This window comes from Rhagoletis pomonella, unplaced genomic scaffold (genome assembly GCF_013731165.1).
Source record: "Rhagoletis pomonella isolate Grant_MI unplaced genomic scaffold, Rhpom_1.0 Rhpom_scaffold_00001, whole genome shotgun sequence".
NCBI lineage: Eukaryota > Metazoa > Arthropoda > Insecta > Diptera > Tephritidae > Rhagoletis > Rhagoletis pomonella.
Genome location: NW_023458555.1, coordinates 8005563 through 8033091, shown reverse-complemented (window position 1 = coordinate 8033091; position 27529 = coordinate 8005563). Strand labels below are relative to the sequence as shown.

Below are 27529 nucleotides of genomic sequence, written 5' to 3'. Positions count from 1 at the left end.
TATGATTGCGTAGAATTCCTTTCTGCGTAGGCGGCCTTCGGCCGTGTTTTAGGATTATAACCCTTTCCAAATAGAATTCTCCTTTTGGTGTGCACCAACTGGGGCTACAACAAATTGCTTAAATACTATTAGCAACTACTTTGTGAGAGTCATATATATTCATGTAGAGTAAGCCTCTCCCAAACATCCTCACAAGTTTCCGTTTCCGTTTTGGAAAGCCAACCCTTTTTTGAGATAACGAACTACATATACTTACATAAAAAAATAATAAACATAAAAAAAACAAAACAATATTAGCTAAAACTTGTTAAAATGTCCCGTCTCTATTTATGTTTTTGCCAATGCATTTATACTATTTTACATTTTGGCTGACAAAATCGAAGACCTTGATCCAAGGATGCATTGCAAGGCTAATTTTAGCGTTTACCAAAAAAGTCAAACGTTTCTGTTGACGACTCTTACGACACCGTTGTGAATACCCCAAATAATTTTCGTTTTTTTAATTCCTTGAGTTCTGCTCACTTCAATAGTACGGCAGCACGCAAATACGATCCAAACAGCTGTTTTCGTTTCAGCTGTCAAAACACCAATTGATGATTATCAGTCCAATTGGGTGAATTAATTTTTTGCGGATAACGATTGGGATTCGAAAAGTTATTATTTTTACATCAGAATTACTAAACGTGTTTATACAAGCCGTACAGGACAAACAAAATAAAAATGAAGAAAAAGGTTTTACTAATGGGCAAAAGTGGCTCGGGCAAAACCAGCATGCGTTCGATAATATTTGCCAACTACATAGCGCGAGATACGACGCGGCTGGGTGCAACCAGTAAGTAATGCAGACAGCTGGAAACGAATTTACTAATTTTTAAATTTAAATTAGTCCTTTGTACTATGCAAATGCTAAATCTTACAAATTTTTGTTTTGGCAGTTGACGTAGAGCACTCACATGTACGCTTTTTGGGGAACCTAGTACTCAACTTGTGGGATTGTGGTGGCCAAGAGGGCTTTATGCAGCAATATTTTGCTTCACAGCGAGACAACATCTTTCGTAATGTGGAAGTACTTATTTATGTATTTGATGTGGAGAGTCGCGACATGGAGCGTGATGTTCACTACTATCAATCGTGCTTGGAAGCATTGCTACAAGTATGTAGTACATACATATGTACAAGCTCATTGCCCAATCGATTAATTACTATTCTATTTACAGAATTCACCAGAAGCAAAAATATTTTGTTTAATACACAAGATGGATTTAGTGGCTGAAGAACAGCGGGAAACTTTGTTCAAGGAGCGTGAGCATGACCTGATACGTCTTTCAAAACCGGGCAACGTTACTTGCTTTCGCACCAGCATTTGGGATGAAACATTATACAGGTAGGATTATTTCTGCATACTTACATAAAATACTCATATGAACAGTGCACGCTATATGTGCTGCATTTAACTACAGAGCTTGGTCCAGCATTGTCACCATGCTTATCCCCAACGTTGCGGTGCTCGAGAACTCGCTCACCCACTTCGCCAATGTTATTGAAGCCGATGAAGTGTTGCTCTTCGAAAAGGCTACCTTCCTAGTGATTTCACATTGCCAGAGTAAAAAGAATCGCGACTCGCATCGTTTTGAAAAAGTCTCCAACATAATAAAACAATTTAAATTAAGTTGCTCAAAATTGGGCGCCAAATTTCAATCAATGGAAGTGCGTAACAGCGCTTTTGCTGCTTTCATAGATACCTTTACAAGTAACACATACGTGATGGTTGTTATGTCCGATCCAACAATACCTTCTGAGGCGACATTGGTTAACATACGTAATGCGCGCAAATCATTTGAAGAATTGGAAAATCCAAATAGCAACGCGATGAATCATCATCAGTATCACTGACATAGGGTGTAAGATGCAATGCACTGTAAATGAGAGGGAAAGGAAGGAGATAGGGTGGCAGCCAGTGCGCAAATAAACATACATATCGTCGTTTAAAGTACAAAACCGCGTATGTGAGGTTGCATAAATTATTTTTTAGAAAGTAAAAACAGTCATATTTCAAAATGGTTCTCTTTTTTATAAAGCAACCGCATTTCTGGCTAATATATTTCAGGACGAATGGATAAGGATTGAGTCAAGAGCAATGCGTGAGCAATTCCAATTTTTGGCAGCAAATGTCAGTTACGCGATTTTGCAGAATGACGTTACGCAGTTTTGTACTTTAAACGACGAAATTATTTGTCAGGGCCGTTCAGTTTAGACTTTATATTGAAACAAAATGTTGTACATAATGAAGCACACAAAAATTGTGGAAGCAGGCAAATTGATGCTTTGAATTTTTTATAAAAATTGGCTGCAGTATGTCAAGGATACCTAAATTAGCAAAGAAATTAGTCTTTCCTAAAAATTAAAGCTTCAAAGCAAGCTCCAGCTCATTTCTTTCCCCTTATTGGTGGCGCATACTTATCAACAAGTACTATATCATCGAACGTTTATATGTAAGTGCTTGAAATTTATTAATTGTTGCTAACTGAAAGTTGAAAGCATTTGCGCTCTTTATTATAAATTTAATGTTTACAGTACAGAAATGTCTTCATACATACATATATGCCACATATTTTTATAGTTACAATAATGATGTTTAAAACTACTGCATTATGCTATCTATATACGTTAATGTAAGCGGTTAATAAATACTTTTTACATCTACATAAGCGTTTCTTTGATTACTAAGTTTTAGTGTTTCTTACTAACTTTCCATATAAAATTTCTGTACATCGGTCATTTTTAATGCCCTTATCCCTATATATATATGTACATATGTGCAAATTCTACTCACTCATTCACATATTAAGTAGTGTACATAAGAAATTCAACAAATTCAAATTCAAAAATATTGGCCTGTAATGTACAGGTATTCAGTTTGCATTCAGGTGCAAAATATTCAAATTCCTATCACAGTCAGCATGCAATTATTAAGGAGCCTATACCAGTCTCATGCATGCGTACATTTAGTTGAGGTTGTCATGAGTAGTAACGACGCACTTCCTCTGTCAGCTTGCCCACTGTGCTCTCATCTATTTGAACAAAACGTTTTGCACCACGACTAAAGTAATAGATGTCACCAGTGTAAATATCAAACCATAACGCGTGTACATGAAGATCATGTGACTCAAGTCGTGGTTTTAAGAAGCCATACGAAGCCACATTGGACAACTGTTGCAGGGTGTGTATCTGTGACAGTTTGTCTTCTACGGCAAACTTATCTTCTGGATCGATATAAGCGACAAAACGACGTAATGGTGTTTCAGAGGAGAATACCAGAGGTCCTTTCATTCCGTTTTCTTTCCAGGTCTTGAAATGTTCGAGACTTCTGCTGGCGTGTGTCCACATCCAGGAGCGAAGTGGCGATAGACGTCGATTAAGCTACATAAAAAAAGTTAAAAAAAAAATACGTTAACCAAACAAAAAGGAAACTTACTTGTGACGCATAATCCTCACATTGCAACTTGTATAGTAAATTCATCGCTTTACAATCACTATGGCCGCACACGATTATATGTCGTATATCGTTGACGACGCAGCCCAATTCCAGTGCCGCGGGCTCGCAACTGAAATATTCATCCTGGAAATGATGAGCATGAGGTATCACATTTCCGGCGTTACGCACTGCAAATTTGGAAAGATAAGAAGGTTAAAAATAAACTAAAGATTAACGATATGCATACGTATGTGCATTTTGTATTTAATCTTTTAAAACTACATACCTACAAACATATCGCCGACGTGCGTGTCCGTGTAACGCGTCGGTATCATCCGACTGTCCATGCAAGTAAAGAAAACAGCTTTTGGCTATGACCAATGCGACATGAAAATAAAGGCAAATGAAATAAGAGTTAAGTATGTAAATGCAACACATTAATTTATATTTTATATACTTGTATGTATGAATTTAGGTATTTCTGCTAAATTCCACATATCGCTAATTTGCTGGAAGAACGTCCCAAACCAAAATAAATTTGAGCTAAGTATGCAGAAATGGCCACCCACGCTTCTTTTATGCTATACAAAATATTACACACATATGGATATGTATTTGCCATATTTTCTTAATAATTATTTATTTTAGCTCAGGTGTTGTGACGCTCTTCCATCAAATAAGGTTTTTATTTTAGTTAACTGAAGCCCTACTGGCACTATCGTCTCGTCTCTGGCGGTGATGACTTGCGTACACACTTATATATCGACGTTTAAAGTACAAAACCGCGTTTCAACAAAATGCAAAACCGCGTATGTGAGGTTGAATACATTTTTTTTTAGCGAGTAAAAACACTCATATTTCAAAATGGTTCTCTTTTTTTATAAAGCAATCGCATTTCTGGCTAGTATAGTAGTAAGGATTGAGCCAAGAGCTTGTGTGAGCAAATCCAATTTTGGCAGCAAATGTCAGTTACGCGATTTTGCAGAATGACGATACGCGGTTTTGTACTTTAAACGACGATATGTACATGCATACATACACATATATGTATGTACCGTTAATAAAGTATAAGCTCTTGAAATATTCAGTATGTACCGACTGGGGTGATTACAGCCTTTAATCTTACTAGTTTCTTAACGTCAGAAGAAAAATTTCAAATGGCACTCCCTCGACTGTCAACATCAACAATAACTATAAGACCACTCTTCTCAGGCATTTGAAAATGTGTGATGATAAAGGATATGTATTTATATGCTCCTATGTAGGGTAATGGCCAGTGGCTTGGCATTCTGGAAAAAGAACTGACGACTGTTGACAACCGTCGTTGCTTGGCCTGATCTGCTCTTTTGCCAGACTGTGCCAGGCCACTTGCTCAATTTGGTGAATACCACTATATATAAAAATAAAATAAAATTAAATTAAATAACAAACCAATATCCCTTAAAAAAAATTTCTGAGTGCTCAGAATTTATTAGTCTTTCTTTAAATATGTTTCGGAGATCAGTCAGCCAGACTGACACCTGCATTGTTTTGTTATTTTTGATGGGCTTCTTTGGCCAAACAAAATGTGCGACGAAAATCGGTCAGAAGATAAGATTCTGACTTGAACAAAAGTGAGGTAACTCGTATAGGCGTGCCCTTCTAAGAAAGGAAATATGCTCTTTTCTGACTCTTTTTTTTTTGAGCTCATAATGAGGGTTTCAACTCAGAATTCTGAGACTTTTCTAACTCTAAATTAGTCCGAATGTTTACAGGAATACTATCATTTTTATAAAAAAAAATACTGCCTTGAATTGAAGCCGTGAGAGCGGAAGTGGCCGTACCTAAAAATTTTGTTTTGTACTGAACTACATACTTAAAATAGTTGAAAATGTGACAAATTATATTTGAAATATTTGAAACAATTTTGAGTAGTTAAGTACACAAAAGAAGTTGGGTTAGGCCACACATCTGCCCCGACGGCCTCAATTAGTAGATACAGAACTAAAAAATTGTATTTGTGCAACATGGCGTATGAGTAACACATTTTGTATTCGTGTTAAAAAGTGTTAATTGACAAACGAAAGTATTGAAAATGGCAAAATAATATAAAGAACACTTAGAACTTTAACCAATAGTCCCCACTTGCCTTTATAAAAGTTTAAATCCTTGCCGTCATCGAGTTTTTAGGAGCATTGTAACATTGAACTGATATTTCATTAAAGATGCGACCGCCGCTGTGGCTGAGTGGTTAGAGGTGCGTATTAACCAATGCAACGACCAACATCGAAATTAGAAAAAGTTTTTTTTCAACAGTGGTCGCCCCCCCGACAGGCAATGGCAAACCTAAGAGTGTATTTCTGCCTTGAAAAAGCTTCTCATAAAACCATTTGATTATTCGGAGGCGGCATAAAAATTGTAGGTCCCTCCATTTGGACTATAGCTGCAGAGCGCACACCACAAATAGGAGGAGAAGCACGGCCAAACACCTCGCAATAGTGTAAGCGCCAAAAAAAAAAAATTATTATTATGATCTCATTTTAAGATTGCCTTTTTCAATTCTGTATTAATCCGAGGTTTTTTTATTGTTAAAGTGTTTTTTAAAAATAGCCTAGTATTTCTCTATCGTATTCAAATCTTGGCTATTTCCGGGTAATTTCAGAGTTGTTAGGTCCTTTCGATTAAAATTTTTTACCGTTAACGGTTTTGAATAGAACAAATGAGGATCTAAGAAGGGTTCAAACATTCCGGAATACATTCTTAAACATGGAAAGGACACGAATTTGAAGGAAGGAAAAAGTGGAGATTTTATCTCAGAGTAGTTTTCTATCGATTGGCGCAGGTCCTATAATTAAAAAAAAATAAATTTGACTACAAAAATATTCAACAAATTTTCACCTAAATTTCAAACTTTTTTCTCAGAAGTGTTAGAACTTTATGAGTACTCAGTTTTATAGCCCATTCAATTTTAGTCTAACAATGTGCAAGTTTCAAGTGGCTAAAAATTACCGTTAATTTTTTTATTTTTTTTTTTTGTCGCATTTGCTTCCATATAACGAATAAACACAATTTATTTTTATGTGGAACAAACCCGCAACACCTTCGGCGAAAAAATATGAATAGGCTATAAAATTGTGTACTCAAAAAAATTCTAACACTTCTGGGAAAAAGTTTGAAATTTTAGTGAACATTTGTTGAACTTTTTTGTAGTTTTCTAAAAAAATTTTAAACTTAATAATTAATATGGGTTTTGTTATAGAATGAATTGCATTTTAATTGAACATTCCTAAAAATAAATAAATAAGCCTGAGTGGGAAACAATATCACTTTGAAATGGGGGTGCTGCTATTGTATTGGCCAATACTGTATGTACAAGTATAATTTATTATGTATTATTTTAACTTTGAATTACTGATAATAAATAAATATTCCGCATTTTGTCACTAATTTCTGAACAAAAAAAAAATAAAGCATTCTAATTTAAGTATAGTATAAACAAATGAGAATATACACAAGGAGGCGAGATTTTTTCTATATATTTCCACTTCAACATTCATTTCGGAAGCTTATGAAGAGCAACGACTTGCTGATTCATATTTTTTTGGTTTTCCTATAAAAACATTTTCGTCCATTTTAGCAGTCCATAATCCGGGCCAGTAGAAAAAACATGCAATTGTAATATAAAAAATTGAGTTCCAGTCAATTGAAGCCACTTCCGATCGAAACCGGAACCGGTTGTACCACCAAAAGAAAGAGCTTCAGAGTGAAAAGTTGCTAGGTCCACTTTTTGTGAAAACTCATATTTTAATATAGGAGGCAAGAAAAATTAAAAATGCATCAATTCCAAAATTATTAAGGTACTTGTTTTATCTTTCCCCTTTTATATTCAAATAAAAGCTAATTAAAATTTGAAAAATTGACTTTGCAACTTTTCACGCTGAGCTACCGGTTTTTCTGATTTTGTTGGTAGAATATCACTTCTCGAATAAGTTCGATATTTAAGGAGAAAAATACAGAGCAACAACAATCTAAACCTATTCATATATAGCGTCTGCTGAGAGCAGCACAACATGCCGATAATGCCGATCACCTGAGCTCACACGTTTTTACTAAAAAGAAAAAAATAAATAAAGAAATAATGTGTCTAAAAGAATGTAATAACAACCACAACAAGTATGACGAAGTCTAAAGCAAAATGCGCTCGGAGCGTGCCACTATAAAAAGAGATGTCTATTATTAAGATATACAGTCGGTGTGAAATGTTAGTGTACACCTTGTTCTAATATGATATTCACAATTATTATCATAGAAAATTTTTTTCATCAATTACTTATGAGAATATAGTTCATTCTGTAATATAAACCATATAAATCAAATTTTCAAACTTTATATAAATTTCACAAAAATTTAAGAAATTTTCATACAATTTTCAAAATTTTTATTCAGAATTTCTAGAAAATTTTTGGGTATGCAGTTTTGTAGCCCGTTCAATTTTAGTGAAACAAAGTGCAAGTTTCAAGCAGGGCTTCGGAGCGGAGCGGAGCAAAGGAGTAAGCGGCAAGGGATTTTGGCTAGAACGGAGCTGAAGCAAAGAGCTAAAATAATTCATTTCCTTCTTAGCTCCTAAAAGAAAATTAATTTTACTTAATTTTTTATTTATTCTTGCCTCTGAAAACAACCGTGTTAAATAAATTTTCATTGTATCTTTACTTTGGCAATACTGCTCATTGCGCAATGCCCAGTAGTCAGGGATAAGCGCCATGTAAATTTGAACGGCGATGACAGTGCCATTTCGTACAATTCTCTGTATCCGCAAACGAACGTAAAACGACTACAATTTTCATTCATTTACGTATCCTAAAACGTGTAAAAAAGTGCGGTTTTCATGCCTGGAAACGAGCAGAAAACCGCTACAATTTTCATTAATTTTTATATCCGGAAAACGTTGGAATGTATTTTATTTGTTCAAGCTAAACATTTAAGAGCATGTATACGTAGTCGGCAGAGGCTGAACGTGGTAGTATTTGTTAGCTTTCAGAAAGTATCGAATTCGAGTACCGTCAGGCGCTTCCTTACTTTTTTTTCTAACCATGAAAAGGCACCAGTGAAGTGCGGATGGAAAGCGTATTGAAGGAAAACAGCCAAAACCCTATCCGGGTCTTGTCTATATATACATTTCTGCCGCACAATTTACTGCAGAAACGGATCGTTAAGTATCCGAAAATGGAATCGGTAAACGGACGAAAATCCGCATTTTTTTTTTCTTTTTCTTTCTGGAGAAATATCTGCCATTTTATTTACAAGACAATATACATTACGATCATATAAATAGCTGTATATACATACATATCTATGTTATGAATCAAAAGAAAATTAAAAAAAAGTCAGCTAATTAAAAAAAAAGTTTTTTATTGGGAGTGGGAGTGGAGTAAAGAGCGGATCTCGGAGCGAAATAAAACACCGGAGCGAAGCGATGAAAATAAAGCCTTTGCTCCGAAGCCCTGGTTTCAAGTCGCTAAAAATTACGGTTGATTTTTTAGAATTTTTTTTGCGCATTTTCTTCTATAGGGCTGTTTGTTTGTTCTCATGAAAAATCACAAGAAATATTTTTCATTATTTCTGTTAGTTGAAAAAGTACTTTGCTTTTGCTGTAAATTTTCTTGAAGAACTAAATATTCTAGCTTTTATTTTTCTTGAGAACTGCAAACTGATTTAAGAAATTTTTTTCCATTTCTTGTGCGTCATTTTATATGAATTTGTCGTTTTTCTTGAAAGCTGCAAACAGCACTTATATATATAAAAATAGATGGTCAAATGAAAATGCGCAAAGATTTTTTGTATGAAAAATGAGCAGGAAATAATGTTACTCATACACCATGTACACCTGAGTAACACGCTTTTCTGCTCATATTTCATACAACGTATTCATAGAAAAAAAATTAATTCGATTTTCGGAATCACCGTGCAATTCTACATAGAAATTGGATAGTGGCGTCTGGAGAATAAAAACCAAATAAAAATTTGTGATCCAGTGTAATTAATGAAAAAAATTTGCCATGAAAATAAGTGTGAATATCATATTGGAACAAGGTGTGCACTAATATTTGACACCGACTGTATATGTATGTATATGTGTAGATATGCACATTTGTATGCACATACTCGTACATATTTAGTTTTGCACGCCACCGGCGCAGCCGATGAGAACTTAAAGGTTAGAATGACTGGCTGTATGTATTTATTTAGACATGTATGTACATATAAAAAATTTAGCGCATGTTTAAATACATATGTATGTGTGTACGTACGTATGTGCATACGTCTTGTTTAGGCCTGAATGTTTCTAAATTTTTCATATACCTAATATAAATAAATAATAAATTTGATTTGTTTAAGCGCTTATCTGCCGCGCCTATGCTTTAAAAACTTTCCAAAATCACTCATGCTGCGGCACCCTATTAAACCTTATGAACATATGTACATATGTACTTATACACACAAACACGATTGATTAATGTCATCAACATTATGTACTCCTTGTTCTGATTTCGCTATACTTTAATGGCCAAACATTATGGAATTTTTTTTTATAACTTTCAGTCATAATAATGTACTAATTTAATTTTCCATCAACTGACAGCACACTTTTTAAACATTTATTGTAGATTGGCGATTTCATTTTCGAAGGTCGTGTTTTTTATCAATTTATGTATGCATGCGTACATATGTATGTATGTATGTACGTAAATAAATATGTTTTATACATATGTTGCTATCTTTTTATGCACGTGCGCTTATCTACTCATAATAATGGTCATTTGTAGATACTTACCTCCGGATGGTCACGGACTTTTTGGAATTCTTTCACCATCTGTTCGCGCGTCGTATTCCGATAACGCATAATACCACGCAGTATACGCTCCATATCTAAGTGATTTACTCTACTATGAACAGCTCCGCTACTTTTTTCCGACAGCAAATGTCCTTCAGTTTTTGCACAACCCGCACTTCGATAAATAAATAAATAAATATTTGTTCTATATTTACTTATTTTAAAAATTTTTTAGAAGCGCATTTGAAAATAATTATGATGCTAAAATTTGGTAGTTTGTGGATAACAATTAGAAAAACATGCCCGCTCTTCACCCACAATCAACGCACTGAACCGAACCTGAACTGACCTTATCCAAACACCGACTGAATTGTAGGACGCCGCGCGCTTTAAATGTGTCTACCACCACGCCACGCGCTCATCTACTCCAAAGAGCGCTAGTATAAAAATGCTTTAGGAGAGTTGTCTTTTTCAATTCTGTGCTTTACTAATCATTATTTTTGCGAATCGTTTTGTTTTCTCGCTAGACCGCTTTTGATTTTTAATTCCATACACATTAAGGTACATATATATATACAAATTCATTAATGTACATATCTACATACTCTGTCCATAGTTATGCCTGGAGTGTATTAACTTTTGTGTTGAAAGCTTCGTTCTTGCCTTTTTTTTTGGGTGAGTAATAATAGCTTATTTTGTTTCTTTGTCATCCCATTGTAGACACAAGCACCAGTTCGTTCAGTTTGGTTTTGGAGGCGAACTGGTGCGCCCTCCGAGATTTTCACACTCATACTGGTGCGAATACTCACAAAACAGTCTATTAAAACTGGCCGGTCTCATATGAGCAAACTCTCCTCGCTTTGTATGCTTAATTATAACCGAGTAAATAGCATATGATGCGAGAGAAAGCTTCGATAGCTTTGGTCACCAGTTGCGTTTTTGTTCTCCAATAGTACTGTGGCGCCTAGTGCTGATAACTAGGGCTCGGAATCTCATGCAAATGCATGTTTTTATTGGCCATCTTCAAATGGAAATTGTTAAGTTATCTTTACGAATCATAAAATTTCTTTTAAAATGGCATTCAATCGTTAGTGCATATTTTGCAAAAAAAAAAAACTGTTTTTGCTTATTAAATGCGCATATTTTAGTATATTTGACAATAAATGCATATGGTTTTTGCGTACTTTTCTTTTTTTTTTTTTTTTACAAGCAATTAAATTTTGTGCCAAATCTCTTGAAAAAAAAAAACCTAAAATGTTTTCCCAAATATCCATCTGAATATCTTCTTTGATAGTCAAGCAGTCATGAAGGCACTTCCATGTACCTCTGCTAGATCTCAACTGGTGGAAGACTGTAGGAGAGAGCTGGCCTATATCTCTAAACAATAAGAAATTACCCTAATATGGACATAGAACCCCCAAATTGCTGTAACTTGCTAATTGCATTTCACCACCATTAATCTGAACCACTATTAAACTGTCATTATTTCTATTTACACAAGATTGCAACTGTCTGCTTGATTATAAACTAATGGCCTTATTCATAAAAAATAACGTAGGCTTAAAAAGCTTTATAAATTGACGTTTTTATACATTTTTCAATTTTCAAACCCTTTTTAAACTAATGTATTTCTTATGAATAAGGCTATAATTTTATACATAAATATGTATTGCATTTTGAAATGAATTATTGTCGGTCTTTTCTGGTTAAAATATATGTGATATTTATTTTTGTACCGGCAACAAAATATTTGGAAAAATGTTTTAATTGCATATGTTACTCGTTTATAGGGCATATTTTTTTAATTTTGAGTGTATATTATACGCGCATATTTTCGATTTTTTAGTGCATGAGATTCCGAGCCCTACTGATAACTGCTTGTCATGCATAGCTTTGCAAAATATTTACAGCTTTTTATTCCCTACACACAAAAATTTGTGTATGAACCTTATTTTGGTTGTAAACGTTTTTTCAGCACTTAAGTTTATAAAATTCGTTGCTTCTATTAAAAATACGGAAAATGTAAAAATGAAAACCTTACGTCAATAAACGCTAAACTTAAAAAAAAATAGTTCTTCATTTCAGCTACTATTAATATTATCTAGCAATTTTTACTTATTTTTTTGACCGGTTTAGCTCCAAACGATTTGTTTTCTGGCAACACTGGTTACAATATTGCTCAAACATTTGGCCATTAGAAAACTGAATGCAAGTTGGATTCATTTACATCATTTGAAAATTTTTCAAAAAAAAGGCTCGCGTCGATTAGTACTTACAAGCGCGCAGGTGACGTAACTTACATACATAGATACATATGTATATGCGCAGGAGCCAGAAATAAAAGGTCAATCAGTTATTATGTATGTATGTATATGGGTCTTTGGAAGTAATGACGAATTTCCACTAGACATTGAAATTACAAGAGTTTGAGGCATTTAAAAAATAATATGTGGAAATGAATTAAATTACAATTTTTTAATGTAATGGTACAAATATTTTCTAATGCCCAACTATGTCATTACAATTTTTGCGATTTGATGCCTAGTGGAAATTCAGCACAAGAAAAAACAAGCAGATTTGTTCGAAACAAATTGTCGCTCGTTTATTCGCAATAACGGATCATGTGGCGGTAGTGGCATTAGAGGAACGTACAACAGTTCATTCTGAGTAGAGATGGGCACGGGCCGGAATATTTGCTGTCAGCACGAACTCGTGCGTGCCTGGGCGTTCAGTAAAATTTCATAAAAGCACGAATAAGCACGAAAAAGCCCGTTGCTAATACCAAAAATTTAGATGAGCTTTTGTTTTTATACAAAAAAAAAAAATAGTACATAATTAAAACCCTTTTGATGAGAGAAAAAAAAGAAATATTTGGAAACCAATAAAAAAAATATGATGCTTAGTAGTTTCGTTTACATACATATCTGTACATAAAATACCTTCCACTTTTTCTACTTCCCGGAAAATATACATATTATAAAAATCTTTGATGTAAAATATTGTCTCGCTTAAGTAAATATACATATGGACATAAACACAGAATTAAAAATATGTACATATGTATACATACAATAAAAGTTGGCTCTTTATTTCCGTCGTGCCGGGCCGGGCCCCACTAAAATTCTTAACGTGCGGGCTCGTGTGTGTTTTTGAAAGTTGATTTTGCACTCGTGCCGGGCCGGGCCTAATTCTGAGTGAAACACAACTCCTCCTTCTCGTACATTAATGCAGCAACCTAACTGGTTTACAATTCGAGAACCTTTATTATTCGTAACTCAAATGCAGCATCTTTCAAGCAAAATTATTTGACTTACAGAAGCCAACATGAGTAGTGAAGCTTTATTGATGGTACTAATAAGATCGGATGAAACTTTAATCATGTCGTGAGGACGCTGAACCGTCCAGTAGGAAGTACATAGGTATGCATGTACATATACGTTCATACATACATATGTACATATCGACACCTGAGTGGAAGATCGACCTATCTCGGCAGTTAGTTCAAACACGCCTAATCTCAGAAAAATTTTCAAGAACTCCCTATTGATTGAAGAACGCCCTATTTCAAAATTCGGTTCAAAAAAGCCATATCTCAGCACATTTTCATCGGAGATAGGGCGTTTTTGAACCAAATTCTCTAATAGAGCCTTCTTTCCCGATACTTCCGATAAAACCCGTCAGAAAATCTTTCTTACAAACTTTGTATGAAATAAGCACTTTTATTGAAACGAAAAAACAAAGCAAAATATTCTGCCTTATCCTTATCGACGAAAAAAAGATATTGGGACAAACTCGGCGGTAAACTCAAAAAAAAAATAAACCTGTACTTTAAGATGCTGCGTATGTTTTATTGTTTTAGAAAAAAAAGAAAACACTATGCTATATAACTTCAAATATAGGCCATAATCGTGTTTTTTGCTTTGTTAAAATATCTCGCCAGAGTAGTCATGACCCCGGATTGGAATTTAGTACGTTGAAAACTTTTGGAAAAGTACTCTGTCTTCTGCTAAAATATTTGCACTTAATTTTGTCGGCCCGTGTTATTCTTGGTTAATACGGTTATGGAAATTAACGATTGTGCGAATTAAGAACGAAAAAACATCGAGGCTCAGAACTTCAGAATCCTCTTCTCATATCTAATCTTTGTATGTCGCTTTGACGGGCTCCAAGTATTCGACAGAAAGATAATGCAGAGAATGCATAGAACTTTCCGAGTAGGGAAAGAGAAGGCAGATATCAAACGATGCTATTGTTAAGATGACGTAACAAAAAATGAAGCACCCTGGAAATCAAGCAAATCTATGTTAGCGTAGCTTACCTGAGAGTATTCATTGAGGTATCCCCTATTGTTCTCGTTAAATAATAAAAAATTTACAAATTATAATGATTTGTAATTTGTCAAGTGCACACAATCGGGATGTTAGTCTGATGAACGGCTAAAAAATCGCGTTGACCTCTCAATGGCCACTCTCGTCATTGAAGACATCTGGAAGATGGGGAGAGTGGGTCCAATGCTCAAACCGGGGAAATCAGCTAACAAAGGAGAGTCTTATCGTCCGATAACACTCCTTTCCCCGGTAGCAAAGATACTAGAGGCCTTGCGTATTTTGCGAACCACCTGTCCCAAGCGAAGCATCGCCATGGTCCTGCGAAAGGATGCGAGCTAGGAACAAAGTCCTCAAGTCACTAGCCGGCAGCACTTGGGGAGCCGACAAAGAAACCCTACTCACCAGCGCCAGTGTGGACGGCGGGTACCAGCGATACGCAGTGGAGAAACTTACAAACATGCCAGAATACAGCTCTACGCACGGCTACAGGCTGCCATCTCATGTCGTCCGAGCATCACCTCCACCAAGAAAGCCAGATGCTGGCGGTGAAAGAGCACAACACGTTGCTATCGAAGCAGTTCCTCGTGGGATGTTACCGTGGAAATCACCCCAATAACGCCCTGCTTCGAAATGGACCGCCTCCCCGACATGTCAGACGTCACTTGCACGACTGGAAATCCGACGTCGAGCCGTGCGTAGACCACCCATTCGACGCAGAGAAATACAGAGCGGCGCTTAACCACCTACACACCGATGCAGTCAGGTCGAGTCTTAGCACCAGAAACGACAACATCGTTCTAGGTGGTCGACCGCCACCCATCAACATCGACGAAGGCGAACTACCTAGAGAGACCAGGTGCACCCTAGCACAACTCCGTTCTGAGTGGTGCCGCAGATTAAACAGCTATCTCTCCCGGCTGAACCCAGAAGTGGCAGACACATGCTCTGCATGCGGGCAAGGTCCACACAACACCCAACACCTCTTCGCATGCGCCTCTAACCCCACGACCCTGACACCAGAAGCACTATGGACCGCGCCTATAGACGCTGCCCGCTTTCTCGGCCTCAGGCTTGTCGAGTCAGAGGACGAAGACGACCCTTGACGAAACCCCGGGGGGTTGAGTACTGCTGCTACAACAACAACAACAGTCTTACGCCGACTCCGAACTCCGATTGCTATAGGTTTGCTATTGCCCCCCGAGGGGCGACGGTTTTGGGAAAAATCTTGTTATCAACTTTTGTTTTGGATGTTGCTTAGAAACTGGGATACAAATTTAAACAAAACTAATAATATTATGCTTTTACAACAACTAAGCAGACAATCGCTCCTTTTGTATATGTATTTAATTTATAGGTTACCATATTCAAATCAAGCTAGCCAGCTTGAGAGTGAGAATTAGAAGTGCTATAAGAGTACATACATACGTTTTCTAAAAGTTTGAAGTACACAGGATTTGTTTAAGTTTATTTTAATTTTTTACTTTTTTTTTTTGACAAGGCTAAGGTAAGTATGTACTTATGTATGTGAGCATTTTCATATATGTTAAACTTTATTTATTTATTTATTTATTTATTCTATGGGTTGTATGTATGATTTTTTATCTCATCCTTTGAACTATCTCAGCGTTCGATCAATCCAATGTGTTTGCAAAATTTTAAATAATCTACGTATTTATTCATACATTCAATTTATTTATTTCCTTCTTTTTCATTATGTCTGCAAATTTTTCAATATAATTTTATTTTGTATTTTGTTCAACATTTCTACGCTAGTTACAAATTAAAATTGTTTCACATGTGTATGCTTCAACTTATATGATGATAATGATGATGATGATGATGGATGTCCATACTTCCTTTCTGCGCTTTCCTGTTTTCTGCAGCTGTAGTACGTCCAGCATGTTCGCACCACTCTCGATTTCGATTTGGAAATTTTACATTGCCTAAATGCCAAATAATATTTTTTTTTTTAATAATTTTGTTAACATTTACCATTAAATGATCATCATGTTTTTCACATCGGCTTAATTTTTGTCCTCAATAATACTAAGCATTTAATAATAAGTTGTGTGTCAGCTGTTGCACACATACGCACACATCCATACATTGTATCTGTTCACTTATGGCGTGGCATTTACAACTTTAGGATTAACGACTTGGCTTAAACAATCTCCATTGCTTCTTCACAAAGGGATGCATTGTGTTTTCCACGCGCTTTATGCTTATGAATTGTTTTTTTCTTATCTGTCCGGAGATCAGCTGCCACGGCAAGCAAACGACGATATTATTTGTATTTTGTGTTGTTGTTTTTTATTCAGATTCTTTTTCTTTACAATTTTCGTTATGTTGCTGTGTTGTCGGTTAAATTTAACACAATTAACCTTTTTTTGCTTTTTTTATATTAGGGTGTTTGAATTAGAAGTGCCTTTACGTTCGCTTTAGCGTGAATTTGTCATACACCAGTTGCGTTGTTGTTGCTGTTGTTGTTGTTGTTGTTGTTGTTGTTGTTGTTATTAATATTATTATTATTATTGAAATTCTTAACCAATGCGAAACGTTAATGTTCCATTAACGTGAGGGCGGCTAAATCGGGAAGAGATTTTTTATTTGTTTTATCCATGAAAATCAGTTGTACTAAAAGCGATGAACTTACGTGATGGAGGGCGGCCGGACGCATTTTCATTGGGTTGGAAATTCAAGAAATCCCATATGAGAATGGTGTCATCGTGCGAGCTGCTGACAATCTGGAATTCATCGAATTGCAAGCGGAAGACACGGCCTGTGTGCTCCTGAAAAATCAAAATTTAAATGTGTAATTTTTTTCAATGATTAGTGCATTGCATTAATGGTAAACATTTTAAAAATTCCATTTATTCAAAACCAAAATTTAAATGAAAAAAAATTTAAAAATTTCATTTACTTGTAAGTGTACTTTAAATGAAGTCATGGAAAAACTCGAAAGTTTCGAAAAATCTTAAAAAATCCCGAAAAGGGCTAAATCAATTCCGAAAGGTCCCGAAAATTTATGCAAGAATTTCGAAAAATAAAACGAGAAAATATTGAAAGTCCTAAAAAATAACCAAAAATTACGAAATATTTCATTTTATTCTGAATGCCAAAATAAAAAATAAAAGTAAACAAGTCAAGTTTTGTTAAGTCATTAAGGATTCTAATCGTATAAGTATCTTCGAAAAAACAACAATTTCACGATATCTTTTTGATTTCAAAATCTATTAATAACTTTTGTTTGCAATCTCTGCTTAGAAGAAAATGCTATCTGTAAGTAAGTAGGCCTCATGTAGTTATTCGACTAATAACCATACAAATGCTCGTCTAATAGGCGACATACACAGTGCGTCTGACTCCCGAGTCATTTGCGTACGTGTTGACTCCCCTTCGACTACAGGCAGTTGAATCATTCAGAGTCATGCCAGGAGTTATGTCGTTGTAACTAACACATATTTATTTTCACAAACACATATACATAAACCGACTCACGAGTCAGACGCACGGTGTATGCCGCCTATAATGTGTAGTGTATATTTGTATGAACATATGTTGTGTGAAAATCGGTAGAGCAGCAGTCGAAATTTGTCTTAGAAAACACAAACAAAAATATATATTTAAGCCCCTGTTATTTTCCCAACAGCGAAATCAACTTTTTTCTGTTCGACTCAATCAAAGGAGCTGTATCATCGAAGAATTTCAATTCACTTACCACCAAGGTATTCAAGCAAAGAGTATTTGCCTGTGCGCGCGGATCCAGCGCCGCAACCAAGTCCCAAACTTTAATTTTACCATCATAAGCACCGCTAACAATGCGCTTCGAGTCGAAGCGTATGCAACGTACTAGCTCATCGTGGCCTTCCAGCACACGCAAACAAGCACCACACTCAATGTCCCAAAGTCTGAAAATCACGATATAAATAAATATATATGTATGTTAAGCATTCTTAGCTTTTTATTTCACCCACCTGATAGAATTATCTGAACTGCCACTGACCACCAAACGGTCACGATACTGCAGACACGCAATACCGCGTTTATGTCCATTCAATGTGCGCACAAATTCACAGCTCGATGTTGACCACACTTTGATGGTGCGATCACCGCTAGCCGATACAATGTATTTCTCATCAAAATCCACAACATTCACGGCGGCACGATGACCGACCAAAACGCGTCGCAAGGTGATCTCACTGGGCGAGGTCATATCCCAAACAGCAATCGAACGATCCTTCGAGCAGGTTACCATCATACCATTATTGAAGCGTAAATGAAGCACAGCTTCACAATGGTGAATCAGTGTGTTGACCATTTCGCCGGTGTTCACATCCCAAACGCGCACCGTCGAATCCGATGAACCGCTTATGATGACCTTATCGTCATATTGAAGACACAAAACCGAACCTGTGTGACCAGTTAGGGTCTATGATACAAGTAAATTATTCGTTTAGAGATATTTTGCCTTTCTTAGAACATGCTGCTCCGGTAATCTCACCTTAACACACTGCAAGTCCGTACGATCCCAAATTTTAATGGTATTATCACGCAGCCCAGAAACAATTTTCTGATCGTCATACTGCAGACAATAGACGCCCTTTGAATTCTCCGAACGGCAATTAATGCGACGTAACATGTGACGACCACTGCGCCAATTACTCTCTATGCTCTCAATATCCTTTAAAGTAATAAAGTAAAGAAAACATTAGTAAAAAAGGAAGCAAAATGCGAGGTATGTATGTATGTATGTACTTACCTTCATTATAGTAGGATAGAGTTCGCGATAAAATGAGTGTGGTCTATGAGTGGTGCCAGGCCGTGGCTTAAAGAGATATTGCATCCAACCACGACGTTCGGCCAAGCCACGCCACAAGGAATCGGTGCGCACTTTGCGTTCGATCAGCTTTTTCCAGAGCATGCCTTCGGAAATAACACGCAACCATTCTTTGCATACCAATTCGGCCGACTTGAGCGAATCTGCATCCAAATAGGTGAGTATGTTTTCGGCAATGTGATCGAGACCTTTCTCTGTGAATAAAAAGTTGGTATTTTTTGTTTCGTTTTGAATTAATGTCTTAAGTAAAAAAATTAAATTAAAATAGCTATGGATAAGGTCGCTGGTAATACAAAATAAGACAAAATAGGACTAAAGATTATGGATATATGAATAGGGTGGTCCAAAAATGCATGCGGGGAGAAATAGTTTCAAATGTTAAGCTATCTTCCCCTAAGATTTTCCTAAATGGAAAAAAGAATGCCCATATTTTTTGTTAAAAAAAGTATATTTATAGATTATTTTAAGATTTTTATTTTTTCGCTCAGAGATAATAAATATTATTGAGTTTTATTTTTCCAATTAAAAATAATGATTATTTATAAAATTTAAAAGACCGTACAGACGCAATATACTGCAATTTCACCCTGAAAACTTTGGGACTTATTCCTTTTATTAGGGTGTCGCTACCTCTAAAGAAGATACGTCGGAAATCATGCTGGTATAGCTCCTTTGAGTTTTTTGAATAACCATTATTTATAATTGAAAAAATAAAACTTAATGTTAGCACTATCTTTGATCGAATAAAAATCAATAATTATTTCCTTTGAGCGAAAAAGTAAAACTTAAATTAATTTTTTATCTTTAATCTTCATTGGATAAACTCGAAAAATAAAAATCATTGTAAATCACAATAGGATGCACGAAAACACAAATACGTGAGTATAGTTAAAATTGTTGATTACAACTTGTAGATTTTTTTTTTGGTTAAAATTTAAAAATAATGATTTTTTCCGTTCCTAAAAGAAAATATTTATTTGCTCGGAATAGTTAAATGAAATTATACTTTTAGCGACAGAGTTGTTAAGTAATGTACCCAAAAAGAAAAGGCTTATGTGTATTTAAATACACACATACATACAGTGCCGAACAGAAGTATTGGCACAGTGAATTTTTCGCAATATATGCAAAGTGTTTTATTCTAACTTATTTTCGATATTTTTTAATAAAAATATTGTTCATTCTACACAGAAAACATAATAATAAAATCTCTAAATTTTGTGAAAACTAAGAAAAATCAATTAAATTTGGACACTAATTTGCAACTTTTTATTCAAATCTTTTAGAAAAATTGTAAGTATGCAGTTTCATTGCCCATTCAAATTTAGTATAACAAAGTGCAAATTTGAAGTCGCTAGAAAATCGCGTTGATTTTTGGTAATTTTTTTCACGCAAGTTCTTCCATACAAAGTATATCAACAATTATTTTTTTCGATTTTCTATCAACTTTAAACTTGCATTTTGTCATACTAAAATTGAATGGACTATATATAAAACTGCATACTTACAATTTTTCTAAAAGATCTGAATAGAAAGTTGCAAATTAGTGTGCAAATTTATTGAATTTTCGCGAGTTTTGCACAAAGTTTAGAGATTTTATTTTTATGTTTTTTGATGTAAAATGAACTATATTTTTATAAAAAATTATCGAAAATTAATTTGAATAAAAAAACTTTGCATATATTGCGAAAAATTCACTGTGCCAATACTTTTGTTCGTCACTGTATGTGTGTTATTTGAATTTTTATAAATTTAATCTCGATGAAATAAAATATATTTACACAAATTTATACATACAAATTTATCAATGCAATTAACTTAATTTTAAATGCAACAAAACATACATAAGTAGAACTTCCACCAATAGGTGGGGACAAGAGGAATGCTTAACGTTAAATTGTGCTAAAAGCGAATATAAAAAGGTTTACAATTTCCATAACCCAATTTCAGTGCCAACTAGAAGCTTCATTCAGTTTTCATTCTACATAACAGTTATGTTCAATATGTATTACTTTAAAATGCGTTTATGCACTATTAACTTCGCAGGTAAATGGGCGACTACATACCTTATGTATATATATGAATCTATGTCAGTTGATTTAATGCTTGTATGTATGTATGTATCTTATTTGTTGTTGTATGTATACATATGTATGCATGTAAGTACACACACATATTGGCAAAGTCTGCACTTGGTGCAACATTTCACAAAATTCACCGATAGATATAGTCGTGCCTTCAGATGTCAGACATCCAGACAATGAGTAAAAAAACAAAACAACGGTGAACAACCGAGTCACCATGAAGCTGAATGATAGACAGACGCACCGTGCCGTGCCGTCAGTCACATCACGTTTAACCTAATTTCAAACTCACTCTACATTTTGTGTTCTTTCTTTTGTTAAGCGTAAATTTCCGAACCAGAAAAAGTTCTAAATAACATTTTTATTTTGTTTCTATATTTTTTTCTTTCTTCATTGCACTGTGATGGCCAACAACAACGAAGGAGATGTGTAAGCAAATGGTAAAAGATTGGAATAGAAAGAAGTTGCATGATTTTATACTAAATAGTTTGCACAAATGTTCATATGTACAGTAATGCAAGAGTGAATGTGATTTAATATGAACTATTCGCGACTTTTTGGATACATTCGAATGCTGATTTCATATTAAACAGTAATGGAATCTAGAACTCATAAGAAATACAATAAATCACGCATGTAATGCATTAGACACTATTTTTCCCACTGGGTATGTATGTACATAAGCGCGAAGGTGAGATAATGCATACATAGGTATATTTAGTGGTTTAGCAAAATAATGGATGTTTAGCCCATACGATTTGTGATGTGTGAATGAAAAAAAAAATTTAAAATTTAAAAAAATTTATACCATTCAATAATTTCTTTTCTAATCGCCCAAAATTTCTTCAGCCAACAAAATTTTATTTTTCGTCGTTGACTTTTAAAGAAACTCAACGTCGACAAATTGCAGTCCGTTCCGCACAAAATTATTGCTGTGCGGAATATGTGCTACTCTACTTGTGAGTGAGTGTACTTGACGCGTTTAGCCTCAATTGTGGAAAGTGTGCATATTATGGCGAACACAGCTTTTTGAATCGCTATGTCTCCGAAATGGAACAAAAGTGTTATAACAGTTTTTAAATATAATTGCATAATCAACTATTTTGTGACACCTATTTTTGTGATACACCTTACCAATGTGCCAAAAGTCTTTTTCAATTTGTTTTACCAACTGGGCGAACGCAACAGAAAGGAAGGATACGCGGGAGTATTTAGTCACTATGGAGGTGCGATACGTATGTACATGCGGCGTACGCAGGTGTTGCCACAATAATGGGACTCATGCATTAAAAGTGAGCTTAACCCGCAATATCCGACAGATGAATTTTCGTAGCAAGTTTTGACAAGTGGGTCATTACCAACCCCATTGAAATAGAGCCTTTTATTGTTAAGTACCACGATGTTCTCTAAAATTTCTTTAATAATTTTAAAAAATTAGCTGCTACGTCAGCTAAATTCTCGTGAGTGTTGTCCACTAGCACTACTTATGTAGAGCAATAAACGCACTGTTTGGGTCACACAAAATTGACTTTGGAAAAAAAGTTTGCATTATTTCCCAACGAACATCTTCTGCTTATTTGGCATTACAACCGTTGGTCGGCTTGGGCCGAGACCAAAAAACTTTGCCAGTTACCTATCTCCTTTGCGGATTTGCGATAGTTGTTCTCATCCCAAGTGCGGACAGATCCTTCTGCACTTGGTCCTTCCATTGTGTTCGTGGGCGCTCTTGCTTTTGTTGTCCACCGATGGGTGCGGAGTCGAAGGAGATTTTCACCGGGCCGCGTTGTCATCCATGCGTACAACATGTCCAAGTCAGCACAATCGTTGTGTTTTTATGCGCTTAAGTATGTCCATGTCGTTAAAAGGCTCGTACAGTTCGTCATTTCATCTCCTTCGGAACTCATCGTCCACGCGAACGAGGTAATAGATCTTGCGTAGAATAGTTCTGTCGCAAGCCGCCAAAGCCTTCTCATTTTTGTTAGACATCGTCCATGTTTCTGCGCCATATGAAAGTACGGGCATGATGAGAGATTTGTAGAGCGTGATTTTTGTTCGGCGTGAGAGGGCTCTGGTTTTCAATTGCCTACCGAGCCCAAAGTAGCACCCGTTGGCAAGAGTTATTCTTCGCGCATTATTGGTGGTGGTTATGCTGGATTCCAAAAATAGTCACACTCAAAAAACTCCAAAAGTTCAAAGTAATTCTTTCCAAATCTTTATATATATATATGTATACATATATATACATACGTATTTATGTATTATCACGCGTTTGTTTGTTTTTTTTTAATTTATGGATGAGTATGCAAATATGTAAGCATCACGTTAAAAGTTAAACATACATTACATTGATTGTAAATTATTGTGAAGCGATTCTGTGCGGTGCTGATTATATTCACATGAAAGCGAAGTGAAATTAAGATTACATCATCCTCAGAAAAGTGAAATTGCTTTGAGAGCACAAGCCAATAAATATAAACATCTGTATACATTTGGGTGGTCCAAAAATGCAAAGTCGAAACTTTAATGAATTCACCCCCTAGGATTGTTCTATATCGAAAAAAGCTTTACTCCTGTTTTTATTTTTATTTTTATTTTTATTTTGCAATAAAGAAATATTTAGAGATAGCTCAAAGCGCTTAAAATTTTCCATGTATGTATATGGAAAAAAAAAACAAGTTTTCGTAGAAATGGTATAGAATTCTTGAAAATCAATATTTTTCGATCGGCAAACTTCGTTTCTCTTCAGGAGACTTGTTGTTTATTTAACAATTTTTTTAATACTAACGATTTTTTATGGGTCCCTCCATCGCATTTTCATGGGTTTTTGACGGATCTGTAAAATATTGTTACAATGAAAAATGGTTGAATAAACAGTCGGATATTATTATTGGGAATCGCCTGAAGAAAATAAAATTCTATGCCATTACCGTATAAAATACATGGAAAATTTTGCGCCATTTGAGCGACCTCTACATTTTTTATTGATTTTAAAATAAAATATAGGCGTATATTTTTTCGGTATACAACAACCCTAGGAGTTGATAGCATTAAAATTCCGACTTTACTTTTTCCACATGCATTTTTGGACCACCCTAGTGCACAGCTTAGTAATAATAGATTTGAAAATGTCAAGATATCCTGATTTTGTTTTGGTCATTTGTTGAGAATTGAAAATCAAACTACTGGCGTTTTTTTTTTTAAGTTTAAAAGACCTTGTTTGAGCACAAACAGAAAGATTTCTTCCTTTGGGGCTTTTTGAAATCTCGTGTTTACCACGACAAACTACAAACCTTGCAAGTCTTAAAAATTAATATTGAAGAAGAAATCGCCAATTTGAAGCCAGATGTTTTGCGCGCAACAATCTAAAATGCTGTAGAACGGGCACAGTTGTCATCATCAACTCGCGAGGTGGTCATTTGAGCGATATAATTTTTTCAACTTAATGTCCTCAATTTTATATCTTCAAATAAACTTTTCATGAAAACAGAGTTAATTTTTTCATTTATAAAAATATGGTAGTCAAATCACATTACGACATTACTTTTGCGTCACCTCGTATTGCTCAAAATACATTGCCTAAAAAATAATACATTTTCCATTGTAGTATAAGTTTTATAAGGTATCGAAAACGTAGGAAATTGAGTTGAGGGCGTACCAAATGGAGCTGACACAACGCACAACATTACAAACCAATAGAACTGTCAGGCATAAGCAAAATAAGATCATATGATGAGCTGTTTATTTTGAAAGTGGCGCTAGTAATTTCCTGTTTCTTTCGCTTAAATGGTTGGCTATATTCTAACTGAATGCATCTGTAAATCGTTCTACCATCATAAAGTAATGGTAATACTTTTTTCCTTTTGGCTCAGAAACAATTAACAGACACGTTCATATACATACATGTAAATGATAACTGAAGTCAAACGGTATGAAATGACTTATGCCACTTTCAAAACAAACGGCTTATGAACGTCGAATCTCAAATTTTACTTCCTCCATTCATTTTATATCTCAAGGTAATAAGCATTACGAATTTTCAGCAGAACAATTAATGTTTTTTGAAAAACAAATATGTATGTACTCGTATTTACACATTGCACAAGTTATTCACATTAACAAAAAAAAAATAATAATAAAAATAAATAAATAAAAGCAGAAAAGTAAAGATCACTGACTAAATGCCCTCAAAATATGGGAAACAGAAATAAGATAACAACATACGCTCGTACGTGAATCATACATACAGTATTGGCCATAACTATAGCACCCCTATTTCAAAGTGATATTTTTGCCACTTTTATATATGTAGTTCATTCTCTAACAAAACCCATATAAACCCAAGTTTTAACCTTAGTAAATGACTACAAAAGAAATGCAACGAATTTTCAACCTGTACTCAAAAAAATTCTAACACTTCTGAGAAAAAAGTTTGAAATTTGGGTGAAAATTTGCTGCATTTTTTTGTAGTCTTTTACAGGGTTTTAAAAACTTGAGTTTATACGGGATTTGTTAGAGAATGAAATGAATTTTATTTTCATATTCCTAAAAATAAATAAATAAAAATGAGCAGCAAACAATATCACTTTAAAATGGGAGTGTTATTGTATTGGCCAATACTGTATGTACTTATGTATACGCACATACATACATATATGTAAGTTTAAGTCGGAGTTAAACTTGTTGAAACCTGTTTTTGCAAGCAATACATCGCCAAAAAAAAAAAAGAAAATATGTAGTAGACAAGTAAGCCAAAACGATTGTTGGAAGATGAAATTTTAAGATTTGTCTTAAATGAATTTACTGATACATATACCTACACATGTATGTATGTATGTTTACGAGTACTTTAGGATTTCTAAAAAACCAAAACATAACAAATAAAAAATAAAGCTATGAATCATTAAGCGAAGGCAAAAACGTACAAGTAAGGAAGAGGAAAATGAGCACAAAGTGCAATGCTTGCTGGGTCGTTGCAGAGCTACTATCTGCAATTAAATAGGAATTAGAGGCGGGTCCGTCAATACTGGAGCAACTTTGAATAAGCATTTGAAGCGCAAGTGACCTAATGCTGAATAAATGGCCAGCGCCAGCTAACAACAACTTTTGCAAATGCAAACAAGTAATTACAGCAACAAGCAGTGCCGACCAAGGTGAGTGGCATACGCGCACGCGTACACGCAGCAGACGAACTGACCGACCGACCGACCGACCGACCGACCGACCGCCCGGTGTTGGTCAAATGATACGCACATAAATACGATGTTGATTTATTGCACTGCTCATCTGTGCATTTCTATCGGATTGCATGCAACAGTTCATAAGAAGGCAAATCATATGGTACGAGTTTGTATGTAAAGGAAGGAGAAAAAAACACAACCGGTTATCGATAAGCAAAAACAAAGCCACCACAGATAACTGAGGGAAAACATTCGATTCCATTGTTTGCTTATGTAGTTGTTCTTTTTCGTATTGCATTTCGTAAAAATTGGTACTACTCAATAGCCGACACCTTGGGTTTTATGTGCACTTGTCACAATCACACAAACAAATAAATAAGCTTTTTTATAAGACGTTAATTCTTAATAAGAAACGTCATTCGAAACGGAACAAGAGAAGTCGATACGATGAAATTTCGATGGATTTTGCTTAAAAAGTGGAGAAATGGGGTACATTTGTTCGGCTAGTTTCAATTTCTACTCTTGTGTCTTGACTTACATACATATATATACACTGCCGGAGCAAAGTATTGGCACAGCAAATTTTTCTAAAAAATATATGCAACAATTTTCATTCTAATATTTTTCTGCTGATTTCGTATAAAAATATGTTTCGTTCTACAACAAAAAACATAAGAATATAACTCCTACACTTTGTGCAAAACTCGCGAAAATTCAGCAAATTTTCATGAAAATTTTCAACTTTTTAATCAGATTTTTTAGAATTTGCAGATAGAGTATGCAGATTTATAGCCCAATCAATTTTATTATAATAAAG

At 35.0% G+C, this 27529-nt stretch overlaps 3 protein-coding genes across 10 annotated transcripts in view; 1 reads left to right on the top strand and 2 right to left on the bottom strand.

Annotated features, from left to right (window-relative positions):
* Positions 1-577: 577 nt before the first annotated feature.
* On the top strand, positions 578-2139 carry LOC118737778 (ras-related GTP-binding protein A). The gene is made up of 4 exons (XM_036468536.1): positions 578-832; positions 936-1153; positions 1218-1384; positions 1461-2139. The coding sequence occupies exons 1-4, from the start codon at positions 721-723 to the stop codon at positions 1891-1893; spliced, it is 930 nt and encodes a 309-aa protein (XP_036324429.1). The 5' UTR covers positions 578-720; the 3' UTR covers positions 1894-2139.
* Positions 2140-2522: 383 nt separating this feature from the next.
* LOC118737787 (beta carbonic anhydrase 1) lies at positions 2523-11097 on the bottom strand. 2 transcript variants are annotated; one of them, XM_036468556.1, is made up of 5 exons: positions 10892-11097; positions 10287-10461; positions 3762-3846; positions 3476-3663; positions 2523-3420 (listed from the first exon to the last, which is right to left on the bottom strand). In XM_036468556.1, exons 2-5 carry the CDS (start codon positions 10377-10379, stop codon positions 3019-3021), a joined length of 768 nt encoding a protein of 255 aa, XP_036324449.1. In that variant the 5' UTR covers positions 10380-10461; positions 10892-11097; the 3' UTR covers positions 2523-3018. The 2 variants fall into 2 exon arrangements, with proteins under 2 accessions (XP_036324449.1, XP_036324441.1); XM_036468548.1 differs by having other exon boundaries at positions 10287-11097.
* A 5801-nt stretch (positions 11098-16898) lies between these two features.
* LOC118737741 (F-box/WD repeat-containing protein 11) overlaps positions 16899-27529 on the bottom strand; it is a 33978-nt gene continuing 23347 nt past the window's right edge. For 4 of the 7 annotated variants that reach the window (XM_036468473.1, XM_036468507.1, XM_036468489.1 and 1 more), the window contains exons 4-9: positions 19374-19645; positions 19116-19295; positions 18589-19043; positions 18333-18522; positions 17268-17403; positions 17172-17197 (exon numbers count right to left, since the gene is read on the bottom strand). In XM_036468473.1, the coding sequence (XP_036324366.1) occupies positions 17172-17197; positions 17268-17403; positions 18333-18522; positions 18589-19043; positions 19116-19295; positions 19374-19645 (1259 nt within the window). Of the gene's footprint in view, positions 17198-17267; positions 17404-18332; positions 18523-18588; positions 19044-19115; positions 19296-19373; positions 19646-27529 lie in introns of all 7 variants that reach the window. The other 3 variants (XM_036468481.1, XM_036468515.1, XM_036468524.1) reach the window with 1 other exon arrangement.

Bases quoted from the DNA above. Each gene is read 5' to 3' on its own strand.
- LOC118737778 (XM_036468536.1), top strand. From the start codon at position 721: ATGAAGAAAAAGGTTTTACTAATGGGCAAAAGTGGCTCGGGCAAAACC. The intron at 833-935 runs GTAAGTAATGCA...TTGTTTTGGCAG, and splicing joins GACGCGGCTGGGTGCAACCA to TTGACGTAGAGCACTCACAT. The intron at 1,154-1,217 runs GTATGTAGTACA...TTCTATTTACAG, and splicing joins GCTTGGAAGCATTGCTACAA to AATTCACCAGAAGCAAAAAT.
- LOC118737787 (XM_036468548.1), bottom strand. From the start codon at position 10,379: ATGGAGCGTATACTGCGTGGTATTATGCGTTATCGGAATACGACGCGC. The intron at 3,664-3,761 runs GTATGTAGTTTT...CCAAATTTGCAG, and splicing joins CGTCGGCGATATGTTTGTAG to TGCGTAACGCCGGAAATGTG. The intron at 3,421-3,475 runs GTAAGTTTCCTT...TTTTTTATGTAG, and splicing joins GTGAGGATTATGCGTCACAA to CTTAATCGACGTCTATCGCC.